The sequence below is a fragment of the Saccopteryx leptura genome, chromosome 3, assembly GCF_036850995.1.
Source record: "Saccopteryx leptura isolate mSacLep1 chromosome 3, mSacLep1_pri_phased_curated, whole genome shotgun sequence".
In the NCBI taxonomy this organism is placed as follows: domain Eukaryota; kingdom Metazoa; phylum Chordata; class Mammalia; order Chiroptera; family Emballonuridae; genus Saccopteryx; species Saccopteryx leptura.
Genome location: NC_089505.1, coordinates 74203771 through 74227850, shown reverse-complemented (window position 1 = coordinate 74227850; position 24080 = coordinate 74203771). Strand labels below are relative to the sequence as shown.

Sequence of the window (24080 nt, the reverse complement as noted above, 5' to 3'; positions counted from 1 at the left end):
AGGAAGTTAAACTGGAGCCTGACCAGGCAGTGACGCGGAGGTCCCAGGTTCTAAACCCCGCGGTTGCCAGCTTGACAGTGGGGTCATCAATATGATCCCATGGTCACTGGCTTGAGCAAGGGGTCAATTGCTCAGTTTGAGCTCCCTAACCTCTGTCGAGGCACATATGAAAAGTAATCAATGAACAGCTGAAGTGCCTCAAGTATGAGTTGATGCTTCTCATCTCCTTTCCTGTCTCTCTCTCTCCAAAAGAAATCACCTGATTTATAAAATCTTTCCTGCACAAAGTCAGGATCCCTCATAAAAAGGAAAAAAAGGATGACCTATGGTGACACAGTGGATAAAGTATTGACCTGGAACACTGAAGTCGTAGGTTTGGAACCCTGGCCTTGGCCCTGGTCGGTTTGCTCAGCGGTAGAGCATCAGCCCAGTGTGTGTAAGTCCTGTGTTTGATTCCTGGTCAGGGCACACAGGAGAAGCACCCATCTGCTTCTCTACCCTTCCCCCTCTCCTTCCTCTCTCTTTTCCTCCCACAGCCAGGGCTCCATTGGAGGAAAGTTGGTGTGGGTGCTGAGGATGGCTCTATGGCCTCTGCCTCAGGTGCTAGAATGGCTCTGGCCACAAAGGAGCAAGGCCCCAGATTGGTAGACCATCGCCCCCTGGTGGGCATGCCAGGTGGATCCTGGTCGGGTGCATGCAGCTGTCTGTCTGACTGCCTCCCCACTTCTAACTTCAGAAAAATTAAAAAAATAAAATGAAATCCTGGACTTGCCTGGTCAGGGCACATATGGGAGTTGATACTTCCTGTTCCTCTCTCCTCCTTCTCTCTCTCTTTCCTCCTCTAAAATGAACAAATAAAAGAAATAAAAACAGTCAGCCTCAACACTGTGAAAACTATATTCTAGAAGATTAAAAATTTTTTAAGAAAGAGAAACATCAATTTGTTGTTTCATCTATTTATGTATTCATTGGTTGACTTCTTTATGTGCCCTGACTGGGGACCAAACCCACAACTTTGCCATCTCAAACAAGTGAACTACCTGGCCAGGGCTTCTAGAAGTTTGCTAGTCTTTCTAAAGTCATCTTCCCCACAGAGGGTCCTCTTGGAATAATTCACTAACAGCAACACTGATGGTAATAGCGATAAGAACAACAGCTGATATTTATTGAGCTTACACAATATTCCAGATACATATTTAAGGAGTTTACACGTACCAAGCCTGTTTAATCAGCACAATAGCAGTATCAGGTAGGTGTGACTACCCCCATTTCACAACTAACACACAGGGGTAGAAGCTAATCTGCCCACGTCTCACAGGAAGCAGCGAGGTGGGATAGCGATGACTAGCAGGTTGTGTACCGTGAGGAAAGGCTTTTGCACATATGTTACATCAGCAATCATCCTCCCAGAATGAATCCAAAATGAGACTGAAAGGTTCTGGGAAGCTTCTACGCATCCATTCAACTAACCTATCCAGTAAAAAATTCATCTACACTGAGTATGTCATAATCATGAATGAAATGTGATTTCTCCAGTTTCCAAATCTGCTCCTAGCATGACTAGCCTGAAATTCTATATAAGGAGAGTGATCCGTAAAGACTTTCTTGTGTTAAATTATATCATGATTTCTCATGTTGTGGAAGAAATGAACGCTGTTTAGAGGTCTCTGAACATTCTTTGTATCCTAAAGGTTTGTCAACAGTGTGAATTCTCTGATGTTCTCTAAAATGGTTTCCAGGGTTAAACACCTCGTCACAGTCCTTACACTCATGGGGTTTTTCACTGGTATGGGTTTTCTGATGCTGAGTAAGTTGATGGCCGTGAGTAAAGGCTTTCCCACATTCTTTGCACTCGTGGGGTTTCTTCCCTGTATGAATTCTCTCATGTTTAACAAGGCTTGACCCATAAATAAAGGCCTTCCCACATTCCTTGCACTTATAAGGCGTTTCACCAGTGTGAATTCTCTCATGTTGAGTGAGGTGATAGCCACAATTAAAGGCCTTTCCACATTCTGTGCACTTATACGGCTTCTCCCCTGTATGGATTCTCTCGTGTTTAACAAGGCTGGAACCCCAACGAAAGGCCTTCCCACACTTCTTACACTCATGAGGTTTCTCACCCGTGTGAATTTTCTGATGCTGAGTAAGGTAATTGACACGCGTAAAGGCCTTCCCACATTCTTGACATTCGAAGGGCTTCTCACCGGTATGAATTCTTTTATGTTGAGCAAGGCTCGAGCCACAGATAAAGGCCTTCCCACAGTCTTGACACTCATATGGCTTATCGCCACTATGAATTCTCTTGTGCTGAATTAGTTTATACACACGACTGAAGGTCTTCCCACAGTCCTTGCATTCATAGTCTTTCTCCCCAGTGTGAAACCGCTGATGTTGCGTGAGCTCATCACCACGTCTGAAGGCCTTCCCACAGACTTTGCACTCATAGGGCTTCTCCCCCGTGTGGATTCTCTTATGAATGACGAGGCTTGAACCCCAGCGAAAGGCCTTCCCACAGTCCTTACACTCATAAGGTTTCTCACCAGTGTGGATTTTCTGATGCTGAGTAAGTTGGTTACCCCAACGAAAGGCCTTTTTGCACTCTTTACACTGATAGGGTTTCTCACCAGTGTGAATTTTCTGATGTTGAGTAAGCTGATAGCCACGACTAAAGGCCTTACCACATTCCTTACATTCATACGAATTCTCCCGATTATGCAGTATCTGCTGTGGTCTACCAGAGGTATTTTCTCTATCAGTGCGCGTTTTCGCATAGTTGATTCTCTTTTGGTCGAAAGAGCCCCCTGGAGGGCCCTGTGCTCCTTCTAACTCACCTTCACACATCCAGTCAAGGACAATGAATTTACTTTTCCCACCTGAGTTCCATTTGGAAAAACAGATTTCATAAATGCCCTTTTCTGTAGGTAAATTCTTGGTCTCATATGGTGACTCCAAATCTGGAAGAAAAAAAAAATCCCATGCTTTGTTTCCTTTTAAGGACAACAAAACAAACAAACCTAACTACAAACCAAAAACTTCTCCAGTAGAAGAAATAATCTAGACCTTTGTTAAAATGTAAAGTCCAGCCTGACCAGGTGATGGCACAGTCGATAGAATGTCAACCTGGGACATTGAGGACCTAGGTTGGAAACCCTGAGATCAGAGGCTTGAGTGCAGCTTGAGTGTGGGGTGACTGGCTTGAGTGTGGGATCATAGACATGACCGATGATCACTGGCTTGAGCCCAAAGGTTGATGGCTTGAAGCCCAAGATCGCTGGTTTGAGCCCAACGTCATCGGTTTAAGCACAGGCTTACCAGCTTAAGTGTGGGGTCACTGGCTTGAGCGTGAGGTCACAGGCATGACCCCATGGTCAATGGCTGGAGCCCCTCAGTCAAGGTATGTATGAGAAAGCAATCAATGAACAACTTAAGTGCTTGCAACTATGAGTTGATGCTTCTCATCTCTCTCCTTTTCTGTCTGTCCCTGTCTGTCCTCTCCCTCTTGCTTAAAAAAATGTAAAGTCCACATCTGGCACCATAGTGTTTAATGAATGAAATGGATTATAGGCCAGAATTCTTTTTGTTTTGTTTTGTATTTTTCTGAAGTTGGAAATGTGGAGGCAGTCAGACAGACTCCCGCATGCGCCCGACCGGGATCCACCCGGCATGCTCACCAGGGGGTGATGCTCTGCCCATCTGGGGCATCGCTCTGTTGCAACCAGAGCCATTCTAGTGCCTGAGGCAGAGGCCACAGAGCCATCCTCAGTGCCCGGGCCAACTTTGCTCCAATGGAGCCTTGGCTGCGGGAGGGGAAGAGAGAGACAGAGAGGAAGGAGAGGGGGAGGGGTGGAGAAGCAGGTGGGTGCTTCTCCTGTGTGCCCTGGCCAGGAATCGAACCTGGGACTCCTGCATGCCAGGCTGACGCTCTACCACTGAGCCAACCGGCCAGGGCCAGAATTCTTATGTTCAATTCTTACTTCTGTATCCTCTGTCGGACCACATCGTCTGCGCCCCAGCACACTCATCTACAAATCAGACTAACTAATTGTGTCTAACTCATAAACTTGTAAGAATGAAATGAACTGTAGTTATACACACAGAGAAACATAGTGCCTAGACAATGCCTGGTACAGAGTTAGTGCAATATTAGCCATAGATATTATGGCTGTTATTATTTTTCTTTTTAGATTTTATGTATTTATTTTAGAGAGAGGGCAGAGAGAGAGAAAGGGGGAGAAGCAGGAAGCATCAGCTTGTAGTAGTTGCTTGGTTTCCTTGAAGATGGTTGTGAAATAAATATTTCAGAATTCCAATTCATCCTTTGCTCACTAAGAGTGGTCACTAGCCTGACCTGTGGTGGTGCAGTAAATAAAGCATTAACCTGGAATCCTGAGGCCACTAGTTTGAAACCATGGGCTTGCCTGGTCAAGGCACATTCAAGAAACAACTATGAGTTGATGCTTCCCACTCCTTTTCCCCTGCCTTTCTGTCTCTCTTTCCTCTCTAAAATCAGTAAATAATAAAATCTTTTTTTTTTTTTTTTTGTGTGTGTATGTGTGGCAGAGACAGAGTCATAGAGAGGAACAGATAGGGACAGACAGACAGGAAGGGAGAGAGATGAAAAACATCAATTCTTCATTGCGGCTCCTTAGTTGTTCATTGATTGCTTTCTCATATGTGTCTTGACCAGGGGGCTACAGCAGACCAAGTAACCCCTTGCTCGAGCCACTGACCTTGGGCTTAAGCTGGTGAGCCTTGCTCAAACCAGATGAGCCCACACTCAAGCTGGTGACCTCAGGGTCTCGAACCTGGGTCCTTCACATCCCAGTCCGATGCTCTATCCACTGCGCCATTGCCTAGTCAAGCAGTAAATAATAAATTTTTTTAAAAAAAGAGAGAGAGTGGTAACTAGTCCTGGTGAGGTAGCTCAGAGCATCGTTCTGACATGCCAAGATTGTGGGTTTGATCCCCAGTCAGGGCACATACAAGAATCAATCAGTGGCCTGGAAAGCTGGTGGCACAGTGGATAGAGAGTCAGACTGGGATGCAGAGGGCCCAGGTTCAAAATTCCGAGATTGCTGGCTTGAGCACAGGCTCACCAGCTTGAGCGTGGGGTCGCTGGCTTGAGCATGGGATCACAGAGATGACCCATGGTAGCTGGTTTGAGCCCAAATATCACTGGCTTGAGCCCAAGGTCACTGTCTTGAACAAGGGGTCACTTGGTCTGCTGCAGCCCACCCGTCAAGGCACATATGTGAAAGCAATCAATGAACAACTAAGGAGACTAAGAGACCGCAATGAAGAATTGATACTTCTCATCTCGCTCCTTTCCAGTCTGTCTGTCCCTATCTCTCTCTGTCTCTGTCACACAAAATAAATAAATAAATAAACCAGTGAATGCATAAATAAGTGGAACAACAAATTGATATTTCTCTCCTTCTCTAAAACCAATCAATACATTTAAAAAGAGAGAGAAAGCCTGACCAGGCGGTGGCGCAGTGGATAGAATGTTGGACTGGGATGTGGAGGACCCAGGTTCAAGACCTGGAGGTCTCCGGCTTGAGCGCAGGCTCATCTGGCTTGAGCAAGAAGCTCACCAGCTTGGACTCAAGGTCGCTGGCTTGAGCAAGGGGTTACTCGGTCTGCTGAAGGCCTGCGGTCAAGGCACATATGAGAAAGCAATCAATGAACAATTAAGGTGTTGCAATGAAAAACTGATGATTGATGCTTCTCATCTCTCTCCGTTCCTGTCTGTCTGTCCCTTTCTGACTCTCTCTCTCTCTCTGTCCCTGTAGAAAAATAATAAAATTAAAAAATAAAGAGAGAGAGAGAGGTAACTAAAGAAAGGGCCAGACGAAGATAGGAAGATCACTGATGAATGACAACAGGAAGGTGTGTAAGGCCCCCTTCCAACTTGACAAAGCTCAAAGTGTTCCCTGGCAACGGGAAGAAGATTCAACTCGTTTCTTGAAAGATAATCTTAAAGTTCACAAGGGATGGAATTGACATTCCAGGGAGCAAAGCCTCAGTTATACAACACAGGCAACTTACCCAGGGAGACCAAGTTACTGTAGTTCTCCAACATCACATCCCAGTACAGGTCCCTCTGTGTGGAGTCCAGGTAGGCCCATTCCTCCTGAGAGAAGTCTATGGCCACATCTGAGAATGTCACCAGACTCTAAAAACACAAACCCACATGTCCCTGAGGAAATGAAAGGGCACTTTCAAGAGGAAAGAACGAGGAAGGGCTGTACTGTGGGCAGAGCGCATACAGCAGGTGGATTGAAAGCCTGTGATATGGGTAGGGGGCAGGGAGGACATGGCTGTGACAACCAGAATCCCTCCATGTTACTAAGGAGCCCTACTGCTGCATCCCAACCTGCCAGAGCACGGACAGAACAATCCCAGACTTCCTCCCGTTCACGCGCACAGAACCTGCCACGTGCCTTTCTCACCTTCCCACACATCCTGAGACAACAGTGTGGATCCCTGCGGCATTACCTTTTGCCCCTTAAGGGAAAAGAAAATAATGCCTCCATTTCTGTTTCAAAAATGTAAGGGAAGATCTTTTATCTTCGAAAATAGGGTCTTGGCACGTTTGAATGTTTTGAAGCTTCATGTTCATCATTTTGCCAGGTTATGTTTTAAGCAGTCTTCCTTAGTAATGACAAAAACATTTTTTATTCCATCACATGGGCAGATGACATTTAATCATTACACTTATGCTGGACAAAATGACTAAGGTTTTTCCCGATTCTGGGAACATACGATCATCTACTACTCTGTCCTGGATGATTTTACCTGTCACCAACAGCACCCCTGCTCACCCCTTGTTCTTGATTTAGAGGATACTTGTATCAGAAGATGCAAAAGCATACGGAGGTCTGGCAGTTCTGTTCAACAACACAACTGACCACGGGTTCCCTGACCGCTGAGTCTGCAGGCCTCAGTCACACAGTTCTATCTAATTCTAAAAGCCTTCTAAAGCTTGGGCTGTTACTACACCCTGAGCCTGAGACCAATGAATACGAATAGTCTCTTTTATCTGGCTGGAAAAAAGTTCAGTGGGGAATTTCTGTTTTCTCCTGTGGTCAAATGGGTCCAACATCTCCAACTACTCAAACTATAGACCTGACTGAAATCTCTCTCAAAGGACTTTCTTCCTCTATTGCTCCAATGTTCCTTTTGACAAAAAAACTGAGCACAGCCTGACCAGGGGTGGCAGAGTGGATGGAGCGTCGGACTGGGATGTGGGGGACCCAGGTTCAAGCCTCCGAGGTCATCAGCTTGAGCACGGGCTCATCTGGTTTGAACAAAGCTCACCAGCTTGGACCCAAGGTCGCTGGCTCGAGCAAGGGGTTACTCGGTCTGCTGAAGGCCCGCGGTCAAGGCACATGTGAGAAAGCAATCAATGAACAACTAAGGTGTCGCAATGAAGAACTGATGTTTCTCATCTCTCTCCCTTCCTGTCTGTCTGTCCCTGTCTCTCTCAACACCAAAAAAAAAAAAAAAAAAAAAAGCCAAGCACAAAGGGGATACTGAATAATTAGCTCCACATTATGTGAACATTAGCCACCAAGGTGGGCATGGGCTACGTGGTATCATCATTCACCGGAGTGGGATGCACCGGGAAGTAGGTAATTAGATGGGACTCACTTGGGCAGAAAGCATCAGGATAATATAAAATAAAAATAGCCACCGGGGGGGGGGGGGGAAATAGCCACCGGACCTGAGTATCACATTTAAGAAGGAAAGAAATACACACTTACATTGGCCATAGCTTTAGAATCAAGAACTGATCGGTTGTCTGAGGGTTTCCTTCACTGTGGACACAAAATCCAGAGAAGCCAGAGCTAGATGAGGAGAAAGAGGCATGAAAGTAAGAGCATGTTGGTCTCCAAAATGACTTAATACAACCTTTTTGCTCCCTCCATCTTTGCTTCCAAAGAACCCTCAGCTCCTTCCCCAACACCCACAAACATGACGTCTGGAAAAGGATTCTGGGGGGAAAAAGCCCAAGCTGTCCCTCAAACTCCATGAAACCCAGCCGCACAGAGCAGAAGAGTTTTTATTTATTTTTTGCCTTGAAGTCAGACCCAGAGATTTTAGCAGGAGGATTTCTGGCCAGCTCCTGTTAGGCGATAAGTATTGAGAATTTGGCCTTGACCAAAGAGAGGTCTGGCCATCGTCCTCAGTTTCTTAGAGCTAATCTGTATCATACTTGATAGGAGGTCTTTGTTTGGGTACCAGGTGACCATACTGCACCTTAGGGAGGGACTGGCCATACCAAACTGTCTCTGGGTTGGGCTGGCCATACCCAAACAGTCTTAGGGTAGGAGGTCGTCACTCTAGGACAAACCAGGTGACTTGGGGTGGGGGCTTTGGGTCATGGGGTATCAGCTGACCTGGAGGCTGAGGTTAACTTCTGAGCAATCACTCAATCAATCATGTCGATACATCTATATAATCAATCAACTGGGCCTATGTGATGAGGCCCCAGTGAACTCTGGCTATCTGTGCGCAGTGAGTTTCCTGGTTGGCAAGGCTCTGTGTGTAACATCATACATCAATGCCAGCAGAGAACAAGTCCTGACTCTGGGGAGAGGACACTGGAGCTCATGTTGTGAACACCCTGGACCTCCCTGTATGAACCTGTTTCTTGGCTGACGTTAATCTGTACCCTTTCCCTGCAATGAATCATACCCCTGAGTAGAGTAGCTTCCAGTGAGTTCTGGGAGTCCTGCTAGTCCTGAATAATAGAGCCTGAAGCTACTTTCAGGAACTCTCAAACCTGCAGTTAGTGTCAAAACTGAGGGTGGTCTTAGGTGGAGACTCTGCCCTCAAACCTGCAGTATGTCTAACTCCAGGCAGGGGGACTGTTATCTGGACCTGAGTGGGCGTGTTTAGGGTGCTCAGTCTCTGAGTTCCTCCTGCTCCCTCCAGTCACATTGTCCAGGGTTAGCAGGGGCTACTTCATCCAAACTTGAATCTCTTCTGGCCTCTAGATAGGGTGACTTGGGTCAAGACACGGCAGGCAGACGAGAAGGAAATGCCTAGGAAGCGTCAGCACTTTACATCCAGAAAAGCTGGCTGCATAAACATATGCAGACTATCAATGCAAAACACTGATGTCAGTGGTTATTCGGTGCCAAGTTGGAAGAAATACTTAGCATGAAAAAAAGTCAGCTATATCATCAGTAGGAAAGTCAAGCTACCAAAATAAGATACACTTGAAAATTCTAGATATGAATATATATACACTCATATATATGCACACATATACATAGAGACAAACACATACCGGCCAACACCGTAAGACATAAGCAGAAAGGGAGATATAAAAATAGACATAGAGAAGAAGAAAACATTCTGGAAAGTTATAGATCCCTTGCTCAAAAGAGGTGACACAACTGGTCTGAAACGGCTATCTGTAAGCCTGCTTGTGATTTTGATCCTTGGCTGGAGTTCCAGTGTTCCCACCATTGCCCGAGGACAGCGGCTCATGCTTCTGGAATTTCGATGCTGTACACGGAGGGCGCCTATGTGATTCACGCCGGATAAGCTCCCTGGGCTCCCAGGCTGTGAGCTTCCCCACAGACAACTCGATGGCAGAGGAATTAAGCAAGATTGGTGGGCTTGCGCTCGGTTGCCTCTCAACATTTCCCTGTGGGCCTTTCCCTCGGCTGGCTTTGCCGTGTAACCCTCTGCCCTAATATATCTTAGCTGTGAGTAGGACAATGAGGTGAATCCTGAGTTCACCCAGAGAATCACTGAACCTGGAGATGGCCTTGTGGACCCTGACACATCCTTTGATCTTGAGTTTCTTCTTTTTGACTATCCCACTAGGTATTGCAATTATAGCTATGAACTTGCTTGGCATATTAATGTGTGTGCATTGATTTCTTTTAAATTTGTTAAGAGGCAGTTCGATTCTTAAAAGACAGAACTATTTTTTTTTTAAGTTTCTTCCTGCCTGACCAGGTGGTGGTGTAGTAGATAGAGCGTCGGACTGGGATGCGGAAGACCCAGGTTTGAGACCCCGAAGTCTCCAGCTTGAGCGCAGGCTCATCTGGTTTGAGCAAAGTTCACCAGCTTGGACCCAAGGTCACTGGCTTGAGCAAGGGGTTAATCCGTCTGCTGAAGGCCCATGGTCAAGGCACATATGAAAAAGCAATCAATGGACAACTAAGATGTTCCAACACACAATGAAAAACTAATGATTGATGTTTCTCATCTCTCCATCTGACTCTCAATGTAAAAAAAAAAAAAAAAAGTTTCTTCCTGCCTGACAAGGAGAAACCTAAAGGTTGCCGGCGCGCACAGGCTCACCAGGTTGAGCATGGGGTCGCTGGCTTGAGCAAGGGGTCATTCACTCTGCTATAGCCCTCCCCCAACTTCCGGTCAAGGCACATATGAGAAAACAATCAATGAACAAATAAGATGCCTCAATGAAAAACTGATGCTTCTTATCTCTCTGCCTTCCAGCCTCTCTCATTAAAAAAATTTTTTTTTAAAGTTTCTTCCTGAAATTGCAGAAAAGTTCAGAATGTATTATCTTTGGATTATTTTCCTGAATGACGTTTCCTTTTTTCCTTTAATTTCCTAATACCTAAACCAACTCTTTGATGTCTAGTATGCCCATATATGCTGGAGTAGCAAATAAAAAAAATGACTGAGCCCTGGCCAGTTGGCTTAGTGGTAGAGCGTCGGCCTGGAGTGCAGGAGTCCCGGCTTCAATTTCCGGCCAGGGCACACAGGAGAAGAGCCCATTTGCTTCTCCGCCCCTCCCCCTCCTGCAGCCAAGGCTCCATTGGAGCAAAGTTGGCCTGGGCACTGAGGATGGCTCTATGGCCTCTGCCTCAGGAGCTAGAATGGCTCTGGTTGCAACAGAGAGACGCCCCAGATGGGCAGAGCATCGCCCCCTGGTGGGCGTACCAGGTGGATCCCGGTCTAGCGCATGCGGGAGTCTGTCTGACTACCTCCCCGTTTCCAACTTCAGAAAAATACAAAAATAAATAAATAAATAAATGACTGAAATCCCAAGTGATGTCTTAGGTACTGCTGCAGTTGTCTCCATGCTTAGTTTTATGTCTTGATGGGTGGGTGAACTGTAGTTTTGAATGTCTCTTCAGCCATGGTGTCCTGTAGACAAATGCTAAAGCAACTGACTCGAAATTAAAATGCACCCAACATTATTAGAAAGAATATGTAAGGTATAATACTTAGAAAATAAATTCTAGCCTGACCTGTAGCGGTGCAATAGATAAAACACTGACCTGGAATGATGAGGTCACTAGTTCAAAACCCCAGGCTTGCCTAGTAAAGGCACATGTGGAAGTTGATGGTTCCCGCTCCCCCCACCTTCTAAAATGAATAAAGTCATTAAAAAAAAAAAAAAGAAATTCTATTGATCGCCGCATAGAGCCTGTGCATTTAGAATTATTTGGTCATGACTTGATGTCAGCAGCTATAGCGAGAATGACCCCATTCCTAGTGCCTGTCAGGGCACGTCACCTGGAATTCACCACAGGCCTTGACCGCAGGTGCCTTGTTCTTCCATTCAGAGTCCCCTTCCTCGCTGGGTTGTAAGCAGTGTACAGGTAACTACGTCCTTTCAGTCATTCCAAGTACTAATACCACAGGGTCAGGCGTATCAGAGGCACTTAATACTAGGGTGATTTTGACTCAAAATTCTACTTGCTGGAATGTATCCAAAGGAAAAAACAATTGTAGTACACACATATATGCACAAGAATGTTAGGATGATTTTTTTTTTTGAGGTAACTATAGATTCATGTGCAGTTATAAGAAATAATACAAAAGGGATCCTTGGTACTCTTTACCCAGTTTACCCCAATGGTACCACACAGCAAAATTATAGTGCAGTATCACAAACAGGACATTGAGATAGACACTATCCACCAACTTTATTCAGATTTTTCTAGAGAATTTTATTTATTTATTTATTTATTTTTATTTACAGGGACAGAGAGTCAAAGAGAGGGATAGATAGGGACAGACAGGAACATAGAGATGAGAAGCATCAATCATCAGTTTTTCGTTGCGACACCTTTGTTGTTCATTGGTTGCTTTCTCATATATGCCTTGACCGCAGGCCTTCAGCAGACCAAGTAAGCCCTTGCTTAAGCCAGCGACCTTGGGTCCAAGCTGGTGAGCCTTGCTCAAACCAAAAGAGCTTGCGCTCAAGCTGGAGACCTCGGCGTCTCGAACCTGGGTCCTCGGCATCCCAGTCCGATGCTCTACCCACTGTGCCACCGCCTGGTCAGGCTGTCTCAATTCTTAAGAAAAGAATCTACATAAAACACAGTATCACATTACTGAAGATCAATAATACCACTTTTTCTGTGTGTGTGACAGAGACAGAGAGAGATAGAGAAAGGGACAGCTAGGGACAGACAGGCAGGCAGGGAGGGAGAGAGATGAGAAGCATCAATTCTTCATTGCAGCTCCTTTGTTGTTCATCGATTGCTTCTTCATATATGCCTTGACTGGGGGGCCACAGCAAAGCAGAGTGACCCCTTGTTCAAGCCTGCAACCTTGGGCTCAAGCCGGCGACCTTGGGCTTCAAGCCAATGACCTCAGGGTTTTGAACCTGGATCCTCTCCCAGTTCAAGTATCCACTGTGCCATCACTTGGTCAGGTACACCACTCCCCATTTTTATGAAAGAAACTCAAACACACTGGTCCTTTTTCTTTTCTTTTAAAAAAATATATTATTGCCCTGGCCGGTTGGCTCAGCGGTAGAGCGTCGGCCTAGCGTGCGGAGGACCCGGGTTCGATTCCCGGCCAGGGCACACAGGAGAAGCGCCCATTTGCTTCTCCACCCCTCCGCCGCGCTTTCCCTCTCTGTCTCTCTCTTCCCCTCCCGCAGCCTAGGCTCCATTGGAGCAAAGATGGCCCGGGCGCTGGGGATGGCTCTGTGGCCTCTGCCCCAGGCGCTAGAGTGGCTCTGGTCGCAATATGGCGACGCCCAGGATGGGCAGAGCATCGCCCCCTGGTGGGCAGAGCGTCGCCCCTGGTGGGCGTGCCGGGTGGATCCCGGTCGGGCGCATGCGGGAGTCTGTCTGACTGTCTCTCCCTGTTTCTAGCTTCAGAAAAATGAGAAAAAAAAAAAAAAAAAAAAAAAAAAAAAAAAAAAAAAAAAAAAAAAAAAAAAAAAAAAAATATATTATTTATTGATTTTAGAGAGAGGAGAAAGGGGGGCAGAGGAGCGGGAAACCTCAACTCCTGGTAGTTGTTTCTCAAATCTTGACCTGCAAGCCCAGAATTTCAAACTGGTGACCTCAGCATTCCAGGTTTATGCTTTTATCAATTCCGCCACCACAGGCCAGCCTGTGTCCCTTTCATTCTTATGCAAAACTATGATTTGCAAACATGCTGCCTATATAATCAATGCTAACTGAAAAATTTCAGAGCATCTTAAGAATGAAATTCTTTGGCACTCTATCCTGGGAGCACACCTCTGCCACGCCCCTCCCCGTGTCTCCCTTCCACCTAAACTGCTCTTCTTTTGTCTCTGTAACTAGTTTACTAAAGACCATCTCTTCCAGCTCTGTGACTTTCTAAGTAAACTTTCTCTTATATTTTGGAAAAAATAAATTTTTATGGTTTTGGTTTTTTTTTTTTTTTTTTTTTTTTTCTGAAGCTGGAAACGGGGAAAGACAAACAGACTCCCGCATGCGCCTGACCGGGATCCACCCGGCACGCCCACCAGGGGGCGATGCTCTGCCCCTCCGGGGCATCGCTCTGTTGCAACCAGAGCCACTCTAGCGCCTGGGGCAGAGGCCAAGGAGCCACCCCCAGCGACCGGGCCATCTTTGCTCCAATGGAGCCTCGGCTGGGGCACAGGAAGAGAGAGACAGAGAGGAAGGAGAGGGGGAGGGGTGGAGAAGCAGATGGGCGCTTCTCCTGTGTGCCCTGGCTGGGAATCGAACCTGGGACTCCTGCACGCCAGGCTGACGCCCTACCACTGAGCCAACCGGCAGGGGCAAATTTTTATGTATTTTTTAATTTAATTTTTTATTTTTTGAAGTGAGAACTGGGGAGGCAGAGAGATAAACTCCTGCATGCACCAAACTGGGATCCATCCAGCATGCCCACCAGGGGGGCGATGCTCTGTCCTCTGGGGCATTGCTCCATTGCAACTGGAGCCAACCTGAGGCAGAGGCCATGGAGCCGTCCTTAGATCCCGGGCCAACTTTACTCCAATGGAGCCTTGGCTGCAGGAGGGGAAGAGAGAGACAAAGGAGAGGGGGAAGGGTGGAGAAGCAGATTGGCGCTTCTCCTGTGTGCCCTGGCTAGGAATTGAACCCGGGACTTCCACACGCTGGGCTGATGCTGAGTCAATCAGCCAGGGCCAGGAAAAAAGAAATTTTTTAATTAACAGTATTAGCAAAAATTACAAAGAACAACTCTGAGACAGATAAAAAATGTTCCTGCCACTCAAGCAAAGAAAGGGACAGCCATAATCTCACATCAAAGATTCAGCTGGAAGAAGCTAAACGGAGACACTGCCACATTGAGGACATTCCTGAGTGGCTGAACCTTGTCTTCGGTGTGATATGGGAGATTTATGCGAACATGTTTAACTATTGTCATTGTCTTTCCCCCCCACATATCAGCCCTTGGAAATGTCACTTGTTCAGTCCATTTGTAATGTGTCAGTGATCACTGCCATGGTCCACGAAAGAAATATTAAAATCCTAGAAAGTCTAAATTTGAAAGTCCTTTTTTTTTTTTTGTGACAGTCAGAGAGAGGGACAGACGGGGACAGACAGACAGGAAGGGAGAGAGATGAGAAGCATCAATTCTTCGTTGCAGTTTCTTAGTTGTTCATTGATTGTTTTCTCATATGTGCCTTGACCAGGGGGCTGGAGCAGACCGAGTGACCCCTTGCTCGAGCCAGCGACCTTGGGCTCAATCTGGTGAGCCTCGCTCAAACCAGATGAGCCTGTGCTCAAGGTGGCGACCTCAGGGTCTTCTTTGTCCCAGTCCGACGCTCTATCCACTGTGCCACCGCCTGGTCAGGCAAAAGTCCATATTTCTTGATGATTTGCTGCCATGGAATTAATTGCAAATGACATACCACCAACCCTAAAAAGGATAAATATATGATAAATTTTTTCTTCTTTATGTTTTTTTTTTAGATTTTTAAAATATTTAATCATTTTTAAAGAGAAAGGAGGGAAAGAGAGGGAGAGGGAGAGAGAGGGAGAGAGAGAGAGAGAGAGAGAGAGAGAGAGAGAGAGAGAGAGAGAAAGAGAGAAGGGGAGAGGAATAGGAAGCATTAACTCCCATATGTGCCTTGACCAGGCAAGCCCAGGGTTTCAAACTGGCGACCTCAATGTTCCAGGTTAAAGCTTTATCCACTGCGCCACCACAGGTCAGGCACTGAGAGATTATTTTCAAGGCGAGAAGGAGATTGCTGGCACACCTCTTCCCTCCACACACACATGGAGGTATAACGTGGCCCACGACTGAAGTGGGTTCCTTTTACAAACTAAGACCTGGAAAGTGTTCGGTTCATTTACATGACAAATTAGCAGAATTCAACGCTCTAGAGCAAAACCATACACATATGCCTAGAGCAGGAGGGGAACACTGGAAACATACATACCATAGTATCAACAGACATCTCTGGATGGTACCATCATGGGTACTGTCAAGTTTCTTCTTTATGAACTCCTTAAGAAATTGAAATTTTTTGCTGCAGGCCTGCATTAATCCCATTAGAAAAAATAAAAGTTAAGACAGTCCCACATTTAAAAGAAATTAACAAAGAAAGAAAAACCCAAAGTTGGGGTTGGGGGGTACGGTATACTGCAGTCATTATGGTAACGTTGAATGAATAAGCCTGTGGTAGACAGAATAACTGTCACCCAAGAAGGCAGTGTCTTAATTCTGGAAACTGTGAATATGTAACATTACATAGCAAAGGGGAGTTAGGTTGCGGAGGGACTTACAGTCACTAATCAGCTGACCTTAAGATAGGAAATTATCCAGAATTATCCAGGTGAGTCCAATGTAATCACAAGAGTCCATAAAAGTAGAAGAGGGTTGTCAGAAGGAGAGAACACCGTAAGGACAGAAGCAGAGTCAGAGGGATGTGATTTGAGAGGACTTTTCTTTGCTGGCTTTGAAGATGAAGGAATGTGCTGTAATTCCAGGAACACAGGCAGGCTTTGGAAGTTGGGAGAGGCAGGGCAGGAGTGCCACCTAGAGGCCCCAAAAAGGAGCACAGCCCTGCCAACACCTGGGTTTTAGCCAGGAGAGACCCATTTTGGACTTCTGACCTCTAGAACTGTAAGATAACACATCTGTCTGTCTGAAAGACAGACAGACAGACAGGAAGGGAGAGGGATAAGCAGCATTAACTTGTAGTTGCGTTACTTTAGTTGTTCACTGATTGCTTCTCATACGTACCTTGACCAGGGGGCTCCAACCAAGCTGGTAACCCCTTGCCCATACCAGTGACCATGGGTCATGCTGATGATTACTTGCTCAAGCTGGCAACCTCGGGGTTTTGAACCTGGGTCCTCTGAGTCCCAGGTTGATAATCTATCCACTGTGCCAACGCCAGTCAGGTATCTGTGCTGTTTTAAGTCGCTAAATGTGTGGCAATGTTACAGCAGCAAAAGGGAATTGACCCTGACCAGGCGGTGGTGCAGGGGATAGAGCATCGGACTGGGATGCAGAGGTCTCAGGTTCAAAACCTCAAGGTAACCGGGTTAAGCGCGGGCTCATCTGGCTTTAGTGCGGGTTCATCAGGTGGAGCACAGGTTGCTGGCTTGAAGCCCAAGGTCGCTGTCTTGAGCAAGGGGTCACTCGCTCTGCTATAGCCCCCTGGTCAAGACACATATGAGAAAGCAATCAATGAACAACTAAGGAGTGGCAACAAAGAATTGATGCTTCTCATCTCTCTCCTTTCCTGTCTCTCTGTGTCTCTGTCACACACACACACACACACACACACACACACACACACACACACACACAAAGAAATTTATATAATACCCAGTACTGAAAAAACAGGTGACAAACAAATATTATCTCCCTGATTTTGAACATCCATTTTCTATGTCTTGGTAATACCATCGGACCCTGAGAACAACAGCTCAGCTAAGCTGCTTGGAACACTAATTAGGGAAAGTGTGCAAAGCAAATAGAAGTGCTTGGTACAGGAAAGGTCTTCCAAAAATCTGGCCCACTTCTTTCCTCTTCACTGAATAATCAGTTAAAATGCCATACTAAATAGAATACTTGAAAAGCGTTGTTTGGCCCTGGCCAGTAGGCTCAGTAGACAGAGCATCAGTCCAGCATGCGGATGTCCCAGGTTTGATCCCTGGTCAGGGCACACAGGAAAAATGACCATCTGCTTCTCGTCCCCTTCTCCCCCCCACCCCCCTCTTTCCCTATTGCAGCCAGTGGCTCAACTGGTTCGAGCATCAGTCCAGGGTGCTGAAGATAGCTCAGCTGATTCAAGCATTGGCCCTAGGTGGGAGTTGCCGTGTGGATCCTGGTTGGGGCACATGTGGGAGTCTGTTTTTCTATCTCTCCTCCTCTTACTTAAAAAAATAAAAGGCATTTTTATTAAATAAAATTTCAAACTAATTTTTTCATGCATAATATTGTTTATAATTATGAGTACTGCTTAATGCATTTTTCCTTCTTATGAGTCTTTCTCCACATCATTCTTCATAGCTGCATAATACTCCATAATGTGAGTTTGGTGTGATTTACTTTAACCATTTCCATCATCCTGAATGGATGTGGTCACAGTGACACTAATTCTGGTCTGGTTAACACAGTCTTTGATTCTAGACGAAGGTTCTAATTTTGGAGTGCATGTCCACATTTGGGAATACCATGAAATTATAGATTTTTTCCTAGGAAGAAAGCCATATTTATAAATATATGGAACAAATCTGTATACAATTTCCCTTGGAAAATGGTAAATGGAATTAAAGGGAGGAACTCAGGCTAAGAATTCTAGTTCTATACTCTGATTCATTTTGAAAACTTGCAAGTACCCATCACAATAATCTTCATATATATGTTGCTCTAGACCTATAGAATATCCAGACTTACCACATAGCCAAAACCGTATTTACTAAACACTCATTCTCTGGGGGCTGTTCTAAGGGGTTTTACCTACATATTATTTCATCTTTATCACAATACTATCTTTATAAAGCCCAAAATACTAAGAGGAAGCAGGATTGAAACCCCAAAACTCTAGATTAGGTTTGGCAAACTATAGCCCAAAGCCTGTTTCTGTAGGGCCAGAGGGCTAAGAATGTATTTTACATTTTTAAAGGCCTATAAAAACAAAAGCAGCCTGACCTGGTGGTGCAGTGGATAAAGTGTTGACATGGAATGCTTAAGTTGCCAGTTTAGAACCCAGGGCTTACCTGGTCAAGGCACATATGAGAAGCAACTACCCTGTTTCTCACTCCCTCTCTCTAAGATCAATCAATCAAAGCAGTGAAAAAAACAGAGAAGGAGGGGGCATAATTCTCCAAACCTTAAGTGTGAGCTGCACCCAGTGACTTTCTTCCAAAGAGCCTAGTACGAAATGGGGGGAAAGGAGTAACTTTACAGTGGAGAAAACTGACCAACACTACCTGGCCAGGTGATCAAGATTAATATCAACAATCATAAATCGTGCCTGAACAGGCGATGGCAGAGTGGATAAGGCGTCGGACTGGGACGTGGAGGACCCAGGTTCGAGACCCCGAGGTCGCCAGCTTGAGCGCGGGCTTATTGAGTTTGATCAAGGCTCACCAGCTTGAGCCCAAGGTCGCTGGCTTGAGCAAGGGGTCACTCAGTCTGCTGTAGTCCCCCAGTTAAGGCACATATGAGAAATCAATGAACAACTAAGGAACGGCAACAAAGAATTGATGTTCATCTCTCTCCCTTCCTGTCTGTCTGTCCCCTCTCTGACTCTCTGTCTCTGCCACAAAAAAAAGAAAAATCATAAATCGTGTTGACTATTTGTATCCTTTCTGGCCTTCTACCACAAACCCGTAAACCCAGACTAATTGTGAGAAAAATACCAGTTTCCTATAGAGCAGTGCTTCTCAACCTTTCTAATGCTGTGACCCCGTAATACAGTTCCTCATGTTGCGGTGACCCCAAACCAAAAAATAATTTTGGTGGCTACTTCGTAACTGTAATTTTGCTACAGTTATGATTCGGAATGTAAATACCTGATATGCATTATGTATTCTCATTGCTACAAATCAAACATAATTTAAACATAGTGATTAATCACAAAAACAATATTTAATTATATATTGAGAAATATTTATTACTAATGGACCTCCTTACCTAGTGTATTGGGGCTACCATTCCGTAAATAGCTGCTTAACTAATGGATCTGTTTTTTCCAGATTAGTGGCAAGTTTTCTATATAGAACAGTGTGAACTACGTCATAGGATACACTGCAGTTTCTGCACAGCATGGTATCTTTCAGGGCTCTTTCACACTATGAAGCAGCGGTTTCTGCGGTGGAATCCACATCTCATTTACTTCAATGGGAGACCCATGGATTCCGCAGAAGAGAGATCCCCTGTACGGCAGAAATGCAGTTCCGACACATTTCTTCCTCTCCTATTCAAGTCAATGGAGGCAGCAGATTCCACTCAAATATAGAGCATGTTGCTTAATTTTTTCCACTCTGGAACTTTTCCTAGAGCAGAAAAATTTCAAAGGTGGAATCCGCCACCCCCAATAGACTTCTATAGGAGGCAGATCTTTTACACTGCAGAATCCGCACAGCAGATTCCTCAGTGTGAGGCCTCTTTCACTCTATCGGGGGTGGCAGATTCCACCTTTGGAATTTTTCTGCTCTAGGAAAAGTTCCAGAGTGGAAAAAATTAAGCAACATGCTCTATATTTGAGTGGAATCTGCTGCGGCCTCCCATTGACTTGAATAGGAGAGGAAGAAATGTGTCGGAAACTGTCATTTCTCCGCCTCTTATTGAAATCAAAAGGAGGCTGCGGCGGATTGTGTGGTAACCCGAGGTTCTCGGGAGCTCTCTTCCACAAAATCCGCCGCACTCCCAATGAAATCAATAGGAGGCGGATTCAATGCCGGAAACCGCTGATTTCAGCAGTTTCCTCATTCAGAATATGGGAAAATAGTGGGAGATATGGGAGATAATTATACATTGGGGAACAGTGTGAACTACATCTTGTAGTGGTCTCTTATAGCATAAGACCGATGTAGTTCACACTGTGTAAATGTATGGTGCTTTGTGTAAGTGTAAGCTGCTTTGTGTACTGTGTAATGATTACACACAAAGCACCTTAAATTTACACAGTATTGTGTGTATGGTGTGTGTACTGTTTTTACATTACTAACCTTTTTACACCAGCAGGCTGTCTCGCAGGCTCTCTTGGCTCTCTGCCTCTTCCCTCTCCGCCTCCTAGGCTTCTGTCCTCTGGCGCTTGCTGCACCCGCCCACTGATGACGTCAGCAAGCGCCTGGACACACGTAATGCACTGCTATGGACAAGCAGCTGCACTGCTATGGACTGTGGAGCATTCCCCCCGCTTCCCCCGCCCCTTAGGCCCCGACAGATGATGCAATCACGTCTGTGCATGAACGCAGGCATTCAGTTTGGAATGCACGTCCATAACGGCATGCATTCAAGCTGAATAGCGCTGCTGCAGACGGTGGCGCAGCTTCTCAGCGGCTAAAGCCATTGGAAATATGTATTTTCCGATGGCCTTAGGGGACCACTGTTTTGGTCATTCGACCCCCACTGGGGTCGCGACCCACAGGTTGAGAACCGCTGCTATAAAGCACCAGCCTGCAAAGTACCATATTTCCCTATGTATAAGACACACCCTTTTCTGGAAAATTTGGGGTCTGAAAACTGGGTGCGTCTTATACCGTGGTTATAGATTTTTTTAACTTGCATTTCCCGCTTTTTTGTGCTTGTTTTTGTGCTCATTGCTGAAGACAGTGATTCGTCATCAGACGGATGAGGACAAGCTAATGGATGGGAGTTTTGACAGTGATGAGGAGTTGTATGAATTTTATGATGAATAAAACTTGAGTTCAATAATTTTATGTAATACATTTTTTTCAAATATTGGGCCCCCAAAATAAGGTGCGTCTTATACATGGGGAAATATGACCTGACTAGTACCACTTAAATCTTTCAAGGTCACCAGAAACAAGGGGAGTCTGAGAAACTGTCACAGCCAAGAGGAGCATAAGGAGACATAACAAGGAAGTGTAATGGGGTCTCCTGGATGGGATCCTGGAACAAATGAAGATTATGTAAAAACTAAGGAAAATGAATAAAGCATGGGCTTTAGTTAATGATTGTGTATCAAATCTCAATCATTATCACTAATGCCCCATACTAATGTAAGTTGGTAATAACGGGGGAAATTGGGTGCAGGGTACCTGGGAATTCTCTGTACTAAAAATTTTTTGGAATTTTTCTATATACCTAAACCATTCGAAAAATAAAAATAAAATCTACTGAGTAAGTACAAGATGCAGTCATGTGTAGTCCAAAAATCGTAAAATATTTAATACATGACCCTCTACAGAAAAAGTTGACCAACCTGGACTCTGGATCCAGACTTCATACCCAATATTAATAGCTTCTCATAATTCATACAAGATACAAGTAAATAAGCTTAAGCTGTAATTGTCAGACCTCAGTTTTTATATCTCCCCTCCTCTCACTTAAAAAAATAAGACCTCAAATAAGGGTAAATATAACACATTTCTATTTATTGATTACTGAAAAATATCCCTACCTTTATGACAAAGACCTTTGCTCAAACCCCACTCCCAGAAGCTTCATGGAGCTACTTATTTTGTCACTTACTGCCTAAAACAATCAAGTCTTCTCCTTTCTTATTGTGCTCTGAAATGAAGTCAGGCCTAAAAAAAGACCAAAGATGTCTAGTACTTGATTCCATCTAAAAACAAATATCCTAGCGTGCGGAGGACCCGGGTTCGATTCCCGGCCAGGGCACACAGGAGAAGCGCCCATTTGCTTCTCCACCCCTCCGCTGCGCTTTCCTCTCTGTCTCTCTCTTCCCCTCCCGCAGCCAAGGCTCCATTGGAGCAAAGATGGCCCAGGCGCTGGGGATGGCTCTGTGGCCTCTGCCCCAGGCGCTAGAGTGGCTCTGGTCGCAACATGGTGACGCCCAGGATGGGCAGAGCATCGCCCCCTGGTGGGCAGAGCGTCGCCCCATGGTGGGCGTGCCGGGTGGATCCCGGTCGGGCGCATGCGGGAGTCTGTCTGACTGTCTCTCCGTGTTTCCAGCTTTAGAAAAAAAAAATGAAAAAAACCCAAAAAAAACAAATATCCTTTTTACCAAGTCACACTCTGAGAGAAGGCACAAACACTAACCTCTCAGTGCTATTCTTCTATACCATCCAATTCTTAGAAAAGGGCAAATTGGTCAAATGAACTGGTGAATGCTCACTGCAGAGGGTGGACCACTGGGGACTATACCTGCTTGGCCCTGTCTCACCTCTTGGGAATGAATTGAGGACAGGTCACTCTTATAGAGGACATTTCAGGCTAAGAATAATATTCTTAAGCCCTATAAATATATCATTTACTGAACAACAACCCAAAAACTCACCTGAACCTTGATTTTAAGATGTATAACGATTCTTCTCTCTCCTGGGGATGCTTTTTCTGGAGGATGGCTGGCCTGGGGGATAGAGAAGGACAGAATGAGATACCAGGTCCTTTCTGGAGCACATATTATATCAGAACATATTCTCCAAGGCCACACCTGTCCCATGTTATACCTAAAACCAACAGGAAACAAGAAGAAAATAGGATCTGAGGATGTCAGAGATTCCTGGGGACTAAGGTCTAGTGATCCCCTTTTTGGAATATGTAGCCGTCCCCTCCCCCATCTGCCAAGGTAGGGACTTCTTCCTTCTAAAACAAGAATCTTATTCCTGAGGATTTTTCATACTGTCATTCAGGTAGCCTGTATGAAGAGAACTTTTAGCTGTAACGTTGCCATCTCAGGACTATGTGCCTATTTATTTATTTGAGGGGGAAGAGGAAGAGAGAGAAACTTCCATTCACTGTTTCACTCATTTATATACATTCATTCACTGGTTGATTCTTCTATGTGCCCTAATGGGGGATCAATCAGCAACCTTAGTGTATCAGGAGGAAGCTCTAACCAACTGAGCTACTTGGCCAGGGCCTATCCACCCTTCTTGATGATCACCTTCATTACAGGGTTGAGACTCTGACTTCCCTTTGGGGCCTGGCGTCTAGGCAGGTACAACATGGCTGAAAGGTGAAGGCAGAGGGGTAGCAGAGACATCACTGCTACTGGTTACACCGTCACACACACCCCAGTGCTCATTCCATCATGGCCACACACACAATTATCCAAGTGCAATCCCGCACCAGCCACAGCCGAACAATCGCACTGTCAGGAGACACACCTTGGCCAGTGTCACAGTGCCCAGACCTGACCCCCACCCCACCCTCCACAGGGGCGCAAAAGCACACCTCGTAGCAATAGAGACGGACCCCCCCCCCCCCCGAGCCCACACGCAGGTAACTCACACCGAGTCCCAGCCTGACCTAAAACCTCCACACACGCTCCCCACGCGCGCGTCATAGCCAGGGGGACGGGGCCCCGCCGCGTCACCCCCACAACACAATCAAACGAAAGCGCGTCACAGCCAAGGGGACAGGGTCTGTCACCCTCACCCAAGCTCATACGCACAGTAGTCCTAGGGACGGGGCCCGGTCCCTGACACTATCACACACATGCACTTCTTTCCGCAGCCGCTCCCACAGCCACAGGCCGAGGCTGCCCTTCAGGCTTGTTCGCCTGAGGCGTCTCGCTCTCCGCCATCTCCCGCCGCGCCCCGTGCCGGTTTCCCCCGAAGATGCTAACAACTTACCGCTCGGGGCCCAATGATCAACGGCGCGTCGGGAGGAGGCGCAACGGGTGAAGTTAACTCCGCATCGCTGCCCGGGAAGCCGGAGCCATAAAATAATTTCCGTGCGCCAGGAGACAGCCTCCCGGCCTGCAACGCGGA

General features: G+C 46.0%; 1 protein-coding gene across 1 annotated transcript; it reads right to left on the bottom strand.

Moving 5' to 3' along the window:
* Positions 1-1138: 1138 nt before the first annotated feature.
* ZNF331 (zinc finger protein 331) lies at positions 1139-24080 on the bottom strand. The gene is made up of 6 exons (XM_066374312.1): positions 23943-24080; positions 22643-22714; positions 15635-15732; positions 7767-7850; positions 6049-6175; positions 1139-2954 (listed from the first exon to the last, which is right to left on the bottom strand). The coding sequence occupies exons 4-6, from the start codon at positions 7773-7775 to the stop codon at positions 1621-1623; spliced, it is 1470 nt and encodes a 489-aa protein (XP_066230409.1). The 5' UTR covers positions 7776-7850; positions 15635-15732; positions 22643-22714; positions 23943-24080; the 3' UTR covers positions 1139-1620.